This window comes from Triticum aestivum, chromosome 3A, assembly GCF_018294505.1.
Source record: "Triticum aestivum cultivar Chinese Spring chromosome 3A, IWGSC CS RefSeq v2.1, whole genome shotgun sequence".
Classification (NCBI taxonomy): Eukaryota; Viridiplantae; Streptophyta; class Magnoliopsida; order Poales; family Poaceae; genus Triticum; species Triticum aestivum.
Window position 1 is genome coordinate 698,904,264 of NC_057800.1, and position 17,166 is coordinate 698,921,429.

The window sequence follows — 17,166 nt, forward strand, 5'->3', positions numbered from 1 at the left end:
AGTGAGGACAAAGTGCGCAGAAAAGACTAGTATTGATCTGTGGGGCCAGTCTATATCCCGTCAGGAGTAACGACCACCGGCGGGTGTGTCCGGGGCGTTACAAGTTGGTATCAGAGCCAACCCTCGCGGTTACACGGATGGTTGCGAACAGGTGTGTGGTCATGTTGTTCATGACATTTGTGACCCGTCGTGGCACCCGGCATGGCACATGTACCGGACTGGAAGCACAGACGTTTGTGCCAAGAGGGAACGTTCCTGTGGCCCGACGAGGACGTCGGTTCCTCTGAGTGGGGGTGTATGTGATGGCCTAGATTATTAGGGATGATAGACTACTCATATCAATAAGGAATTCCTTCTTTTTCGGGAGCCCATTCGGACAGAACTCCAAAGTTAAGCGTGCTTAGCTTGGAGTAGTGTCAGGATGGGTGACCGACCGGGAAGTTTCTCCCGGGTGCGCACGAGTGAGGACAAAGTGCGCAGAAAAGACTAGTATTGATCTGTGGGGCCAGTCTAGATCCCGCCAGGCCTTTTGTCTGATGGCTGTTGTGGGAAGTGGTGCTTCTTTCTGACTAGCTGCCATAATAAATTGGATCAACTAGAATCCTGTGTCTTTTCTTTGTTTTGCATTTGATGTACTCCCTCCATCCGGAAAATACTTGTACGAGAAATAGATGTATGTAGACGTATTTTAGTTCTAGATACATATCAATTTTTATCCATTTCTCCAACAAGTATTTTCAGACTCGGAGGGAGGGTATAAGATGTGATCAGAAGATCTGACTGTTATGTTGTACCCTTTCAGACTGAAGTGACTATGGTGTGTGTCGATGCTAAAACTAACATGACATTTTGCTCTACATTTGAACTATTGGCCAACTAATCTGCTTTATGTCTCAGTTTTAATGGGTGAGAACTTTGTTTTGTTCTACTTATCTAGTGGCCTCCTTAGTACTCAATTTTCAGCAATTTATATGGCTCATGTCCCTCTTGCTTGAACTAAAGAATTGACTTTAGATTCTTATCTCATGGTCTTCTTAATAGTCAATACATGGGGTGTTTTCTGTTTCTACCCTTTGTTGTAGCCGAATGCACTCCATCTCACTGATATAATATGTTCCTTTTTTAGCTACTGTAGAGAGAAACTTCTTGAGTTCTTCAGCACCTACAACACGACGGGAGACAGCGAGGAGAACACCCTTTAGCTCATATTTCCTTCTGTTCATCATAATTCATGTTTCGTTTCTGACGCATTTCATTGGTTAGTTCTTACTGTCCTCAGATTATTATCACAGGGTTGAGTATGAACCGCTTATATATAGCATGGCTCAGAGAAAATTGCAGTCTGAAAGATGTCAGTATCAACCTCGCCTACCTCAGTGTTGAATTTCCAGTACATCCTTTCATTGATATTTTACCCGACCCGTTGTGCTCTTCAAAGAGTGCTGCTTTCAGCAGGTCACTCCATCTTGTCAGTTCACGAACCATGTTATGAATGATGGCCCTGGCCGCGGAGCGCTTGAGGTGCCCCTCAAAGTGGAGCGACACTCGACGGCCTCCTCAAGATATCTACACTGGCCCTGGAGTACCCCATGTGAGCGTGACCCTTCTGTACAAGGGCCACTACGACATCATCTACCCATGCGCTCCTTGTGTTGAGGGTTCAAGCCAAGTGACTTCCCAAAGAGAACATCCTGCTGATTAGAGTTCGAGCCAACAGATTCTGCTGCTGCCTATGAATTTTGGGGATACAAAGTAATTCAACGATGAAGTTGGGGGTAGCAATAGCAATAGCATACACTTAGTCGTTCACTCTTCTTCTTCTGTTGGCACAAACATCCGCTGTCGATGGAATGATCAGTAGCTGCACCCCTGTCTGAAGATTGACAAGGAAGAAAACCTCGTGTTGTGATTTGTCTGAATTATTAGCTGGTGTACAGTGAATCTTCTGTGATCACATTCCAACTTGCTAATTGTGTCCATCTTCAATGGTTATAACCATATGTTATTAATATTCCCATGATAAAACGGCATTCACATGACAATTGGGCACCGTTGGTTCAGAGCAATGTGGATGATCTTTGTTGCCTACACTAATTTTCTACCCCAATGAAGCTGATATGCATCTACTTGTGCAACATTATTTCTTCTGTTGGTACATATACTGCTGCTGATGAAAACAATCCTTTAATTAGTTTATTTATGTGATTAGTTTATATGTGCTGAACGTCTGTTTGTGATTCTTTCTATCCCTGCTGGGTACCCTGCTTGTGTATGAACTAGCTTTAACCAAACAAGTGTACCTAAGAACACAAAATTCGAAAAATGAATAGCCTAAACTTGAGCAGCTGATCAACTGCCCCTGCACTGGCACATAATGCATATGCAGTCACAACTCACAAATGATGAGAGGGAGCTTTCAACTTGCTTTTACAACTACGTAACCACATCATAATTCCTGGTCTTGTCCTCTGCTTGAGACAAGATGAGTTGAAAAGCTTCCCCTCAACCAACGCCGGCGGAGAAAAATGAGTACGGCTGGCAGTTACAATGTCTCAGGAGGAACGTGGCGTGGGACCTGACGAACTGTTCTTTGGTTTATCAATAAAGGTTTCCGTGCTTGGTCTTATGTTAAGATACGATTGAATACTAGAGGGTGCATAAATTCCTTCAGTTTGATATTTTGTTAAGATTGAACACATGATTGCTAAATATTAAGTATTCCGTATTGAGAACACCATAGATAATCTCTCAGGAAATAAAAGACCCTACATAAAAAAGGGAAAAGCAGTTCTTCAGATCAAGAAATAAACATACAAGTAGACTGCTAGTGCTAGGTACTCCCCCCCGTCCCATAATATAAGAACGTTTTTGACACCACTAGTATCAAAAACACTCTTATATTATGGGACAGAGGGAGTAGTAAAGTAGTACTAAAAAGACCATTAGTTAAAAGAGCAAAACAATTCTTCAGTTCAAGAAAAAAAAACATCACGTAGAATAATTAGCACATATTTGAACGCACATCAGAAGGACTTGATTACTTTAGAATTAACATACCACTTCCGTTAACATGGTCAAAGAAGTATGGGTCGCACGAAACCAAAAAACAGTGAGAGCTTCTTGATCATAACTTTAGATGTATCAACAAAGACGCTAGTGGGCCTCATAGTTGATCCAATTCATCATACACCTTGCAACTCTTGAGGATGCAAACATCAGGATGTTAAGAAGCACCAACTCACTCAGCAGCCTTCAGATCTGAGGCACTGCATTCACAACATAACCATCTGGAAAGAAAGTATGTGGGACAAGAGTTTGTTTGAGCTGCAGTTGAGTGGGAGTGACTTCCCGTTGATGAAAGCTGGCAACCAACTTGCCATCCATGTCAAGCTGAAGTAGCCACTCGGCGTACTGGACTAGCACGAGCAACTCACCATCCCCAGGCATGACCACCGCATGCCAAGAACTGTTGATATTTCGACATAGCACCATGATCTCATTAACCGGTAATTTAATCTTGCACTTGAAGGTCCAGACCTGGTTTTCATAGTCCTGCAATTCCCATATATTGATGATAGCACCAACATCATTACGACCGAACATGCCGAGCACGCCATCCATCTCAAACAGTTTAGCTTGCCGCAATGCCACTGGAGCATGCATTTGCTTGAACGACTCAGTTGTGGTGTCGAATACCACTATCATGTTGCTTTCAGTCTCATTTTGGTCTATGTGCCAATGCAGGCTGCCACGGAACATGAGAGCCACCCCACCGCGTGAACACACTTGCTCCGCCTCGGGCGGACGCCCGATATTCCGGGGCGGCTGGATGGAGCCCAATGTGAAGATACAGCAGGTATCATGTTCCAGGAGGACGATGAATGGACGGAGCCTGATTTCCTTTTCATACATAAGTAGTACCCGGTACTCGCCAGTAGGGCGGTGCCAGTACATTCCTAAGACCATGAATGAGTCACGCAGCACCGGCACTGTAGTATACTGACGAGTGGCCGGGTTGTAGATGTAGAGGCAGGAGACGTCAGGCGTGTCACAGGAGAGGAGGAGGAGGCCGTCGCAGGAGGCCTCCAGACGGCAGAACCCCTCGACGTCAAGCTGGATGACGTGTTGGAGCTGGGCGTCGGCAGCCCGTTGGTCGAAGGTGATGATGTCTCGGTGGCAGTAGTGGCCGCCGTAACCGTAGCCGGAGACGATGGGAAGGGCTGGCTGGCGGGCGTGGTGGCGAGGAGGAAGTTGCGGGCGGAGGTGGCGCGGCGCCAGGCGCTGCAGACGGTGCGGCAGCGGAGGAGGGATTTGGGGGGCAGGCGGACGAGGATCTCCCATATCACGATCTCATCGGGGAGCCCGTGGTGGTGAGCCGTCGCTGGTTGTTTGTTGGCATGATCCGCCATGATCGCCCCGCAGATCCCCGTCCAGGGCCGCGGAAGTAGGTCTTCCGTGCTACTGGCAGTTTGGAACGGACTTGGCTTGGCTCTATCTTATTCTTAGCCAGTTTTTTCTTTACTAGCAAAAATGCCCGTGCGTTGCAACGGGAGAATGTCACACAACAATCCACCCAAAGACCTTGTTTCATTCAAGGCAAAAGTTGCAGTGCTTTCTACAATAATATTAGTCATGTCCACCTTGCTAAGCCCCTAGACAACGTGAAATAGAAATTCATACAAAAAAATCAAAGCTTATTCATTTGTAAAAAAACATATTTACATTGTATGATAGGCCCAGACTATTCCCTCTCTTGCAAGGCTGGCCATTGCTTCACTTTATCGAGTGTCACCATGTCTGTGTTCTCTCCTTAAATGTAATATTGAACCTCTCCTGAAGAACATCAAATAGAGCGCTTGTGCCATCAGAGGTGAGGGTGATACCATGTACATCTGAAAGTTTTATCTTTTTGCATGAACCTATTCAAAGCACTAAAATCAAATGATAACTTTTGTCTGTTTGCTAATTTCTCCCATGGCTTAGGAGCATGCATTCTTCTACGGATTGACCACTTTTGACATATAAAAAATGTTCTCATGCCTTACCAAGTTATCATACAGGACAATCTCATACGAACAAAAAGTGGTTCTGATTACATAATATTAATTACTTATTCTAACACAAAAGCAAAATGCAAAATGACCCGCATAAGAGGGGCAAGGGATGTCTGAATATAGTTCCCGAGATTAGCATGCACAAGTGAGATTTTTGAGAAAATAAATGGGTTCCACAAGCTTAAAATATGCATAAAAATACAAAAGCAATCAGAAGTGGCCTCTCAAATACATGGTCAATAAAGGGCATTCAAGTATCCATGATCTTGGGACAAAGCAAACCCAGTCTGTTGCTGAATCCATGAATAGCTGGCAAATCACTGAATAATAAAGGAGTCAACACAAACTACCTAAGCCAGGGCAGACCAAAAGGCATGACATAGTCAGAAGGATAAGAATTCTCATATGAGGAAGTATCAGTCCCCCTTGAGCAGAATACCGAGTGATAACAATGTATCATATGAACAGAGTGAAACTGTATGTAATGGAAACTTTTAAACTAAAAGCCTATGGGGCAAGAATTTCTTCTCCCACAACACAAATTTTTTCTTCGTTGCGTTATCACCCTTGAATCTTCTGCTGCAATACGCTTCTCTTGAACCACACAGGAAAATTACACAAAACATCAGTATGTACCTTATCATTCTTGTCTATTTCCTACAAATCCTTTTTATCAGTTGTTCACTATGAGAAACAATCTCAGGGAAAAGGTAGATTGATGACCAAAGAAATGAAATTACAGACCAGTATGCAGTATGATTGAATTATTAGAGAATCTGACTGCTATAGAAAATGCATTTAGTGAAACTTGATTATTATCTTCTTAAACCAAAAGAGAATGTATGGCTATAACAAAAAGGATTCAAGATGACAAAATAATAACATAATGATCAAGAAATGATGCAGGCAAAGGAGATACAAACACAAACCTGATGTTGCTAATAGATGGTTGCAGATGCATGGCTCTATACCCAATTTCGTAAGCAACATCTGTAGACTGCATAAGTTGGGTCGTTTAGGCTCTTCCCTATAAAAATAGTAGCATGTACTCTAGCTACTTCCCTAGCAATACTCTTTTTTGCCACGCTACTCTTCTAGCAAAAATAATAACTTAACAACTATTCTTCATTTCAAAATCGTTCATGAAAACCCACAGAAGTCCAGAATTCTTTGCCTATGATTAGCCCTGCAATTTGAAGACTTGCACTGAACTCATCATCCTGTTGCCTGAAGGAAATTTGGTGCGAACATCAAGCAGACTGTACGAGCTTCACAACCACAATAGCAGAGTACATAACTTGGTACTTTCATATTTAACATCTTCTACTTTGATATTGTTTCGGCAACTCGATGGAAAAGCTTGACAGAATAACATGGTTACAACTAATAGTCTGACGGCCAAACGCAAGAATTTCATACTGACAGGGAACCGACTCCATTGTAGGTTCAAGAGCTTCCAGGGGAGGCCACCGTCGAGGGAGGCCCTTTCTAAAAGGAGGGACTTAACATGGGCGAGCAGAGACTACAATTGATAAGGACGGTCTGAGGGAAGCCTGAGGGCATGGTTGCAGGTGGTGGCGATTTCGCCTACAAAGCAGCTAGAGTACTAAAAGTGCAACGTTGAGCAACAGGTAACAACACTAACCTTCAATATAATGGCAAGGGAGCTATCCATGGAGGTGTCTAGTTGAAACTGAGTATGGATGGCGCTTCAAGCTAATACTATTACTAATTAAACTGAGCAAGACATCGGCATACACTTCAAGCTTTGTCAAGATACCAGTGAGAGAAAAATCACTGGAAGCTAATACACAACCTTATAACAATATACTACACTGGGTATATCCACTATCATCTGGTCCAGCCGTTCAGGTGAAGTGAGCGTCAGTAGAACAATGATCTACAGACCACAAGAGTTCCAAAGCACCAATAATCAGAACATCTACAAAGAAACAAAGGAGCAAGCAACAGCCAAAAAATAGGATAAATTACGAACCTGAGAATCAGGTCATGGAGTTCAAGGGGAAACTCCTCCATGCCCTCCTAGCAGGAGTTATTGTTCCACAAAACAAAGTATAAATTGTCATAGGTAACATCTGATGCTAAGCCATCTTGGTGCATAACACACACAAAAATATGATTTTATCTGTTGGATGTGACATAACATAGATGGGTCAAATTTCAGGGGCTTCTATCTACTAAATTCAAAGTATAAATTCAGAAACAATAAACTGAAACAAGAGCCATCAGAAGTAGCACCAATTCAGAAACAATAAACTGAAATAGGGGCTTCTATTTCTATCAACTGATTAGCTTTCAAGGGGATACATACCTCTGGTGTAGCCACCGCAGGCGACATTGAACGGCTCAATGGATGTGCTTCTTCCGCCGGCAAACTTGGCGGAGGTAACATTGGAAGTTTCTTCGAAACTCACAATGATTCATCACACAAAAAAAGTAGCATAGCAGCCATGTAGATATCATATATATCTCTGTTAAGAAGAAATAAGGAATATTACAAAGCTTAAGAGGAAACTCGCCTCTGCCACTTTTGGGTTTACACAAGTGTAATCCACTCGCTCACTAAGAACTTGCATGGCATTTCTAGTGTAACTATTTTATGAGCTTACAAATAAAAGCACAAAAATGAAAATAGCACATCATATATACACTGTTTGTGTTTGGAAGGATATCAATTAAATAAAAATAGATCTGTTAATGGACTTGTTTGTGTAGTAGCAGAATTTTGTTCAAAATAAAACTGGACTTGTGCTAATGGGAGAGACAGAGAGTAGATGGGGGTTGCTTGACCTATCTTGGTGTAGCAGAGGCGTCATCCGAGGAGGTGCTTATGGCTAGGGTTCCTCCCTGTTGACCTGCATGGGAAGGGAAGGAAACGAGATGAGGAAGGGACGGGAAGGGGAGGGGAGGGGATGTGTGGAGCTGCAGGTCCATGGCGTCCTCCACATCTCCGTGAAGAAGCCCTTGATGGCGGCGACCATGGTGGATGGGGAATTCCCATGGCGTGCTCCATCTGCATCTGCAGCAGAGGACATGAAGAGAATGTGAGGTGTAGGGGTGGTGGATCCCAGCCAAGAAGGAAGGAGGGACGAACCTGGGCCGCCGGAGACGCGCCGGCGAAGCCCTGCCCGAAACCCTAGCCATGGGGGTGGCGTTTCGAGCGGGCGGTAGAGGCCGGGAGCGGAGAATCTGGCCGGAGGGTAGGGAGGAGCGGACTCTGGGGAGTTGGGGGGCGTGCTGCGCGGCGTCGGAGCTCGCCGGAAGCTGCCGGCGTGGGTGGTGGCGGCGGCGGCGAGGACTTGAGCGAGAGGGAGAGGAGGCGAGCCCGTTCTCCTCCTTTGGTCGTGTTTTTTTCTTTACCCAAATTTGCTCGGACTGCGGGTTGAATAATCCAAACGACAGGGTGTTTTGTGCAAAAACGAATCGTTTTCCCCGATCCACTTAAACAGGGACTGCGGGTTGAATTCTTGAAAATAGAGGGGCTTTTTTGCAAAAGTGACGACGACGTACGAGCAGAAGCACTCCGTGCTTTATTAGTAGGGAAAGATTTATGGAAAGGTTCTTTCTTTTACGAGGAAATCTTCGTTGCAAGGAGTACACAAAAATATGTACATCTAAAAAAAAGAGTACGCAAAAATATAGAGATTCAGTTATTTTTTTTTTCTTTTGCGAAACACAGACATTGACACCTCATAGTGCAGCAAGCGTCTCGCGCGCGCTTCTCTCCATACTCCGCTGCTAAGGAGTGAACGGCGCGATCAAGGACGCACGCCTCCCTAGCCGCCATTGCTGCACCGTGAGGTGCAGATGATCTGCAGGCCGCCTCCGTTGACGACGCTCTCGCTGCCGATGTTATATCTCCGGTGCGTGCCACTGTCTCTCCGACAAGCGTGCCGTGTTATGCTGCTTTGTGGTTGTAGGTTTAAGAGCGTGTTTGGGTGTTTGGTTTGGAGTTTGGATCATGGGGTGGAATGTCGAGAGGTCAGTTCGACAAACATATATTCAGTGTCAGTTAGCTATCGGTGTACCACCTCTGAACTAGTATGAACCAATTTAGCATAACCCATATCCAGGTCAAAAATAAGGCAGCATTCTGATCAACAAGTTCAACAGTCAGCTTTATAGATCAGCAACATCGCTCCGTCACGATAAAGGTAGCTTTCTTCTAGCAAAATAAAGTTCGAATTAAACAATCTGGAGCAGCCAGCCTGAATTTCAAGCCACAAACTGATGCCTGAAATTCACTCACGTGATTGCTGGATCAAACTGATGCCTAAACTGGAGCATCTTCAGTTAGTAATGAGGCTCATGTGTCTTGCGTGCCAGTCCTTGGATCCTGATCCACCAGGGTAAATTGCCTGCAACTAAGTACTTCCTATGTGCAACAGCTTCACCGCCATCCGCATGTCAGCTAAAGGAAGGGATTCCCAACCTACATCTGGTTCCAGTGTGGCCTTCGCTTATTTAGTCAGTGAAAGAAACGCTTCCAGCTAGGAATCAAGCATTGCCAATCCAGAGCCACAAGAAGTAACAATGGACGAAATTATCCTTCTCTGAAGATCCTTGTAGTCCAGCGCTAGCACAACATCCCAACTCGCACTCTCCCTGCAACAAACCAAATAAATCGTAAGCTAATGTCCAGTACAAAAGGAGATACCCGCTCTGTAAACTAATATAAGATCTTTCAGATAACTGATCTAAAAGATCTTATATAAGTTTACAGAGGGAGTCCAAAATATGGCTGTTTAAGCACGATGAAGTGGCACCGGTTGTAGTCGTCTGCCTCGCCTAACCCTTCAAGCATCGGTGTAAATATGCTAATGAGTGTTTCCAGCACCATCCTGTCATCTTCCTTGATCTGAGAACAGAAAAGGAAAGGTCTCACTCTCAGTTATTTGTCAAGTGCATGGCATGCTTCACGCATCATTCAGGAAACCGAAAACAGATGCTTACATCAGCCTCTGGTGTAGATTCGCTGTGCTCACAGTTTAGAGCAGCACGGAGATGAGACAACAAGGGCGGAGGCAGGCCATATGTGGGAGGTCCTTGTGATCTGCACAGCCATGTCCCACGAACCATATGAGTGGTTACACTTGTACTCACAGACTGGGCGGTGCCATCCTCCTCGTGAACAGACGTGTCCAGATCTGCACATAGTTCAACATCGGTAATATAATCTTGTGCATATTTACTTACTTTCAGTCCCAGATAAGGAAAAAGTGCCCAAAATGCAGCAGAGCCTATTAAATTGTGGCTAGTCCCTAAGCATTCAAAGTCCCGTAGTGTTTCCAAAGTAAGTTAAGATCACTAGGCTAAGCAACTTAAGTCAAATAAATTAGTCATTAGTGTCACAGATCCAGGGAAACCATCATAACATTGGCAAAGAGAAAGCAGTTACAACCTCTCTATCTACAGATCCGCCTATATATCTAAGAAATGATGCTTAGGCAAAACCTTACCCAAAGGTATAACATCGTAAGGGTTGTCTTCTCTTGGTAGGAAACCATAGAAGGTAATTAGATGTGACCCTGGATGTTTCCCATAACTGAGGAAACATTGGGCCCCTGCTTCACAAGGTCTCGACAAAGGGAACTTCAAAGACTTTGTAGCTTGATCTACTCGGCCATAGTTAAGAATGTGTGGAGTCACCTGCATAAAACATGACAAGTCACTCGAAGACAAATAAAAGAAAACTTTCAAACCAATTCAGGGACAAAGTTACAAACCGAGTGGTTCATCAGTCCAGCAACAGGAATCAAGCAAGTTGTTAATTTCCTGCTACTTAAAACAACCATCATACTGTTAGAATACCATAATTCACATGCCCACAGAAAATTGTCCCACGAGAATATGTCTTGTTTGAATATCTCGGGAAACTTGGTGGATAGCACTGGAAATAACTCATCGTACTGCTGGCGCAAATGCTGAAATAAAGAACAAAAAATTGCTTCATACCATTACCAGCTGAACAGTAGCCCATAGAATTAACAAAGCAATTCACAAGGGTATTACCTGCCTAGCTTGCATTAACTCATCAAAAAGCAGGGTGCCTTCTAGTGAAGCAAGTGCATCAATTCCGAAACTCAAGCCTGTAGATGCACATGATAAAATAATTTCTTAACTTAGCACAACCTTAAACTTCAGCCTCCTAGCCTCCCACGGTATACAAGTGTGGAGTCGCTTTACGGATGAGAATTAACTACTAATACCTGTATTGAAATTTGACGGAAGTGTCTCAAAGAACATCTTAAACTTTGAAGATGAATTATGCCGCTCTCTCATGCTCCACAATAATAGCATAGTTTCAGTGGTGATGCTATTCACATCTTTCAACGCAAGAAACTACAAAGATAGCAAAATCTTCATAATTGAACAACCAGGAACTCAAACACTCAGGCAATGAAAATCAACTCAAAAAAGCAAATTTTGGCGGCAATGGACAAACAATCTTCAGATTTCACTTGATAAATATGCCAAGCAAATGTATTAATTTTAATTAGAACCAGATTCATTTCATGCTGAACATCCAACTGCAGCAAGACATCAAGAAATAATCTAGAGGGTTCCATGGTAGCTAGTCAGAGCTTTTGCTGTCACAAATGAGGAACTGTGGGTGTTTTAGGGAATGTGGACATGAGATTAATGATGAACATACCATATCAGACTGGCAGAGAAGTTCCTCAGATATGATAAGGGACTCTGGAATTTCAAGAGCAATGTCACCCACACCTATATCTTCAGAAGCTAGCATTCCTCTCCCAGCTCCTTCAAAAACTAAGATATCCAGAATCAGTTAAGAAACAGTATAACACTGAAATCTATCAACATAGCAATAGGTTGTTCATTCAAGGGAGGTCACATTGAGCAAATAAATCAGCTAGGAGAACTGAATTCTGGCAAACAAATCTATGAACATTGAATTCTAGTATAATAAGCACCACAAACTTATATGTAGCATTTCAGTGACATCCATTAATTCTTATAACTCAATTATATGGTTGTTGTTTTTTTGACTGGAATTATATGGTTGTTTATGAAACTGTAGTAAGTTTCTATTAACCTAAACATTGTCATCTCTTTTTGGCTTTATAAGAAATTGTAATTTATGAATACAATATTAATATAAAAAGGACAGCCTGGTGCATGTAGCTCCCACTTGCGCAGGGTCCGGGGAAGAGTCCGACCACTTTGGGTCCATTGTACGCAACATTTCCCTACATTTCTGTAAGAGGCTGTTTCCAGGACTTGAACCCGTGACCTCATGGTCACAAGGCAGCAGCTTTACCTCATGGTCACAAGATTAATATAAAGATAAAAATTTATTAATTATATACAGAAAGAACAGCATCCAGACTTTCTTGTGGAAAATTCTTAGATAGCTTCTCAATTTTCAATGGGTTCATGATCCAGATTATTACGGAATGAAGAATTATGGAGACTTACATGCTATCTGCAGTTTACTTTTGACACCATGCTGCTCCCCCCATTTAAGAAGAGAATCCTCAGTTTCATGGTTCTCTGTTTGAAGTGCCATCTGATGCTTATCTGTCAATCCCACAGATCTGAGCCTAACAAGTATCTCATCCACTAGTAATTGCAATACTCCCTTGGTGCCATCATTGGCAGCTACAAGCAATGTGTTGACGGTTTTGAGAAGCAGATTCAGGGACTCAAGTTCATTCCGTGCAGAGAATGGGCCATAATCATCACCCCTAGCAAAATAAAGCTCCAGCTGCAGTAAATCAACACAACCAAATTGGTAAGAAGCAAGTTAGAAGTTAGAACAAATAAAAAAGCTCAAGTGCCTTTAGTTGTTGTTATGTCGGCAAGCCAATAACCAGAATTAAGCAACTCAACATGTAATTACCTCATCCATATGAGCTACCCTAGCAGCATGGATCATCTGGTCAAGCAATTTGCAGGCGTCAACAGGGGAGGAAGAGATTGGGACTTGAAATGAACAGGATAGTTTCCTAGCCTCCAATAATTTCTGCATTTGTAGAAAAGATGGATTTGGTGAAAAATATTCAAGCTGACCGACCACACTGAGATCGCTCAAACAAAAAAAGAGATCCAAACTCACAAGGGACTTGCACTTGCACGGTTATAAACAGACAAAAATGGAATATAAACAGAGAGGTTTGACATGAAAATTAAAACCTCAAATCCAAACTTATGAAAACTCAAAAATGAAGAAAGAAATGCATCCTAACTTATTTATCAAATATTGATTGACATCCCAACACCACAGGAAAACTCCCATTGCTCGCCAACATTGCAGTATCGTCACCGCAGAGACAGAGGCACGCATACATACAGAAATTTACAACATTTTGCCCAATTAAATAAACTATGAGCCGCAAGTCCACACTTCATTAATCCACCTGTATAAGTAGTTCATGTATATCTAGAAAATTAACGCAGGTCAAAGAAGCCCTTTGATTTTGTCCTGCTCCCGGGGTCGTAATTTGTTACTGAACTAGCCACGACCTACAGAGGAAAAGAAGAAGAAAATTCGATACGAGTATATGGGATGTCGAGGGAACCTTCTTATCATGGTGCAGGGGGTCCTCCTCCGAGGGAGAAGGCAGGCAAACCACCACCAAATCACTTCCCGCCGCCGCCGCCGCCGCCATGGTCGCCTCCGGGAAAGCACCGCGGACCTGGGTGGGTTTTGGGCGGCAGAGCACGGGTGCCTGCCGGGATGCCCTACGGCCCATTACTGCCAACCGAACGGGCCAGGCCATCCCATTAGCGCCGGGATGCCCGATGGCCCATCTGTCCGGGTGTGTCATTTCGGGCCTCACTCAACCAGGCCTCGCATATCCTTGGCCGCCGTTCGGTTCCGGTGAAGTTCCCATTTACTCGTGCCGCCGTTGCGAACCCCGCGGCCACGCACGCCGCCCTCCGACGAGACCACCCCCTTCCATTGTCTGAAGATCTGTTCCGGTGAAGTTCGATCTTGCTCATATCCAGCCAGCCAGGAGAGGATATCATGGCGGAATCGGACTGCGGTAACATTTTGATTACGTTGATTCGCAAAAAAAAAAAATTTGATTGCGTCGCTTAATTTCTTCTTTTGATTACCATGGTGAGTCTGTGTGCTGTTGCCTGCTTTTACCTTGAGTTGATGAAATTTATGCATCAGTCGCAAAGCTGTCTTTACATAAATATAAAATTGAGTTTTTTCTTTGAAGAAAAGGGGTTTTCCTGGGATTCAAAGTTTTAAATAGCGCACTAAGCCTCCTAGCATCAGACTTTTTCTAAATACTATAGCGTGCTATAGCAAGCTATTTAAAATGTTTACTCATTTGTTTGAACAAAAGACCCTTATCGCAGGATCTATTCTTAACGCTATAGCATGCTATTTAAAACCTTGGGTTTCCCCTTGGCCTATCTTCTATCTTCTATATCTAAATAGGAACCCCCACTATCTGATTTTTCTGTCTCCTCGTGCGTCCACATCATCCTAAATGTTTTCAGCCGTTTGATTGAACATATGTGGCTCAGATCTGCAGAAAGAGTTGACCCTCCGTCCCCGTGTCCGCTCCACGCCTTTTTCGTTTGCTCCTCCTTCCTCGACCTGCGGAAGCGGAAGCGTATGTTTCGCTAAGGGCATGTACAATGGAGGCATCACCTAGTGGTGGTCCGAAGTGCCACATTTGCTCAGGCTACAACACACGAAATATTCGCCCAACGCAGCTGATGTTAGGTGGTAGCCTCTGTGATCCACCTGCTAAGATAAGAAAGCTTCAAACGGGAGAAATTAGGCACCTACACTCTCTTTCTCTCTCGTCCTTTTCCTGCGAGGACCACTCTTTTCCTGTGGAGAGACCGCTTCTTCTGCAGGATCCCACTTGCCTCTGCAAGCTGCTATCTTTTCCCTCAGACTTGCACACGATGGCTCTTCTCCGACGTGGAGGTCGTGAGGCGCCTGTCCAGGCTGGAGCATTGGCCATGCCCTAATCGAAACGTCTGCGAGTCCCCCTCATAAAGCTGGCCCCCTGTCCCCCATCCCCCCATCTCCCTCTCCCTCTCCCCAAACATCACAAACGCCACGTGGCGACCGACACAACAGAATCCAGCCTCCTCTACGATTTGCGGCCACCATCGGAGATAGAACCGGCGGCGGTGGCGGCCTGCGGGGCAAGGGCATCTGGGCATGATCTCAAGAAAATTGATCTGGAGGAATTGTTGAACTTCATGCAGATACAGGCACACACTTTGCCTCCTCCAGATCTGCAAGATGATTGGCATGAAGACATCACATCGAGGAATTGAGGTCTTATGAACAGAGCGCTCGCAACAATATGAGTTTCATGAATGTACTGTTTGCCTTCTAATTCCATTTTATATCCCCACCATGTCCTGTCATGCCTGACTGCCTCCCTTATCATCCTTCCACGCTAACAATTTTATGCTTGCTACGTTCTTGATTGAATTCCTAGACATTCGTTGCCGAGGGATGTATGGCAAATAATTTAGATGAAATGATCAACTGATGAAATTCTCACGGTTTTCCTTCCCGGGGGTAATATAAGTTACTTTGCAAGGATTCCTGACTGTGACTGTACTTCCATAAAGAAAATTCACTCCTTAGTAATTGAATAATATTTGCCCTTCAAATTTTAAGGGGACTCTGGTTGAAAAGTATCTATTATTTTCTATTCCTTGATTGTAAGCTTATTACATACTACTCTTTTTTTAGCAGTACATACTACTCTTTTGTAACCTACATGTTACATATAGTGACATGCGGTTCTGGGAGTTAGCAAACGACATTGCTGGAATCATTTATGATCTTACTGTCCTGCTAGAAAACATATCGACACTGTCATTGTCATGCTTATCTATTGAATTTAAATAAAATGTACTCTTACTGTCCTGCTAGAAAACTGAAGTATATTTTGCCCAATTTGCGATTATGGGTAACACTGACCTATTTCTATATGATCGCTGAACTTATATCCATATTTAGTTTTGCAGGTAAAGCTTTACAACCACATCAAAGCCACCGGTACAGCCATATTTTGATGTAACAAGACCTGACAATGTTCTTTTACAGCAGTTAAAATGGGGCTTATGCAACCTATCTTTATCCTTACTGTGCGATAGTTTGTTCAAATTTTCTCACTCTTTGAGTTCATTTTTATACAGCCATTTCATTTGTGGTTCTGGCGTTTGGTCTGTGCCTTCAGGTAGAGCTAATGAATTTCTAATATTGTTGAACAGAGCTCTGTGAGATATGCGTCGTTGTAAAATTTTTGTTCAAGATCAAGCTTATTTTTGCTTTTGATTCCAACAGAGTACAGAATGATTGTGGTGAATACAGAAAGCTGATCCGGAGGCTCCCCCCGCTCCCCCGCTCCGCTAGGGTTCCCTCCCCCCGCCGCCGCCGGGCGCCGGGTGCGCGCCTCCCGGCCCGCCCCGCCCCGCTCCCCCTCCCCTCCCCTCCCCTCCCACGGCGCGCCCGCGCGCGCCCGGGGGGGGGGGGGGGGGCTGTGGCCGCGGCCCTCGGCCCCGCCTCCCTTCCCTCCCTCCCGCCGTTGCCGGCGAGCTCCGTCAGGCAAAGCCCGAGGGGCGCGGCAACGGCGGGGCCCTCCTTCCCCGTCCGCTTGTGGGCGCCGGCGCGGGGCGGCCCCTTCGAGCGACGGCGCTGGATGCCCGCGGGATCCAGCGGCGCGGCGGCGATCTCGCAGGGCGGCGGGGTGGCCTGCTGGTGGCGGCGCTTCGGTGACCCTCGTTCTGCGCGTGGTGGGGCGGCTGCGGTGCTCCTGTCTCGGGAGGTGGCGTGCGACCGGTCTCTTGCCGGATCCGGCCGGATCTGGCTCTGGGGGCTGGCCGGCGGCGCCTGGCTCTGGTGGTGCGTGCCCGGCGGCTCCGGTGCTTGGAGCTCGCCGGACGACGCGGGTAGGGCAGCGGCCGGGCGTGGCTGCTGCTCCGGCCGTGGGCGACGGCATGGGTAGGTCTCGGTGGTGGCATACCGGTGTCGTGGCGGCTTCACGGTGGCTCGATGGATCTGCCCGTGGCAACGGCCAGCTTCTCCGGTGTCGGTTTGTTTGTGTTCGGGCCGTCTCGACCTTCACCCCTT

At 45.1% G+C, this 17,166-nt stretch overlaps 1 protein-coding gene and 1 long non-coding RNA gene across 6 annotated transcripts; both read right to left on the reverse strand.

The window, feature by feature from the left end:
- Nucleotides 1–4,673: 4,673 nt before the first annotated feature.
- LOC123063316 (uncharacterized) lies at nucleotides 4,674–8,451 on the reverse strand. Of its 5 annotated transcripts, XR_006430254.1 has the most exons (4): nucleotides 7,387–8,445; nucleotides 7,051–7,200; nucleotides 5,984–6,954; nucleotides 4,674–5,648 (listed from the first exon to the last, which is right to left on the reverse strand). It is a non-coding gene; the product is annotated as an uncharacterized lncRNA (long non-coding RNA). The 5 variants fall into 5 exon arrangements; XR_006430252.1 differs by having other exon boundaries at nucleotides 5,984–8,094; nucleotides 8,170–8,451; XR_006430251.1 differs by having other exon boundaries at nucleotides 5,984–7,546; nucleotides 7,866–8,445.
- Nucleotides 8,452–9,116: 665 nt separating this feature from the next.
- Nucleotides 9,117–13,779, reverse strand: LOC123063317 (uncharacterized). The gene is made up of 11 exons (XM_044487059.1): nucleotides 13,622–13,779; nucleotides 12,943–13,065; nucleotides 12,519–12,807; nucleotides 11,731–11,849; nucleotides 11,285–11,417; nucleotides 11,088–11,164; nucleotides 10,802–10,999; nucleotides 10,535–10,724; nucleotides 10,029–10,222; nucleotides 9,842–9,933; nucleotides 9,117–9,680 (listed from the first exon to the last, which is right to left on the reverse strand). Exons 1-11 carry the CDS (start codon nucleotides 13,709–13,711, stop codon nucleotides 9,566–9,568), a joined length of 1,620 nt encoding a protein of 539 aa, XP_044342994.1. The 5' UTR covers nucleotides 13,712–13,779; the 3' UTR covers nucleotides 9,117–9,565.
- Nucleotides 13,780–17,166: the final 3,387 nt, after the last annotated feature.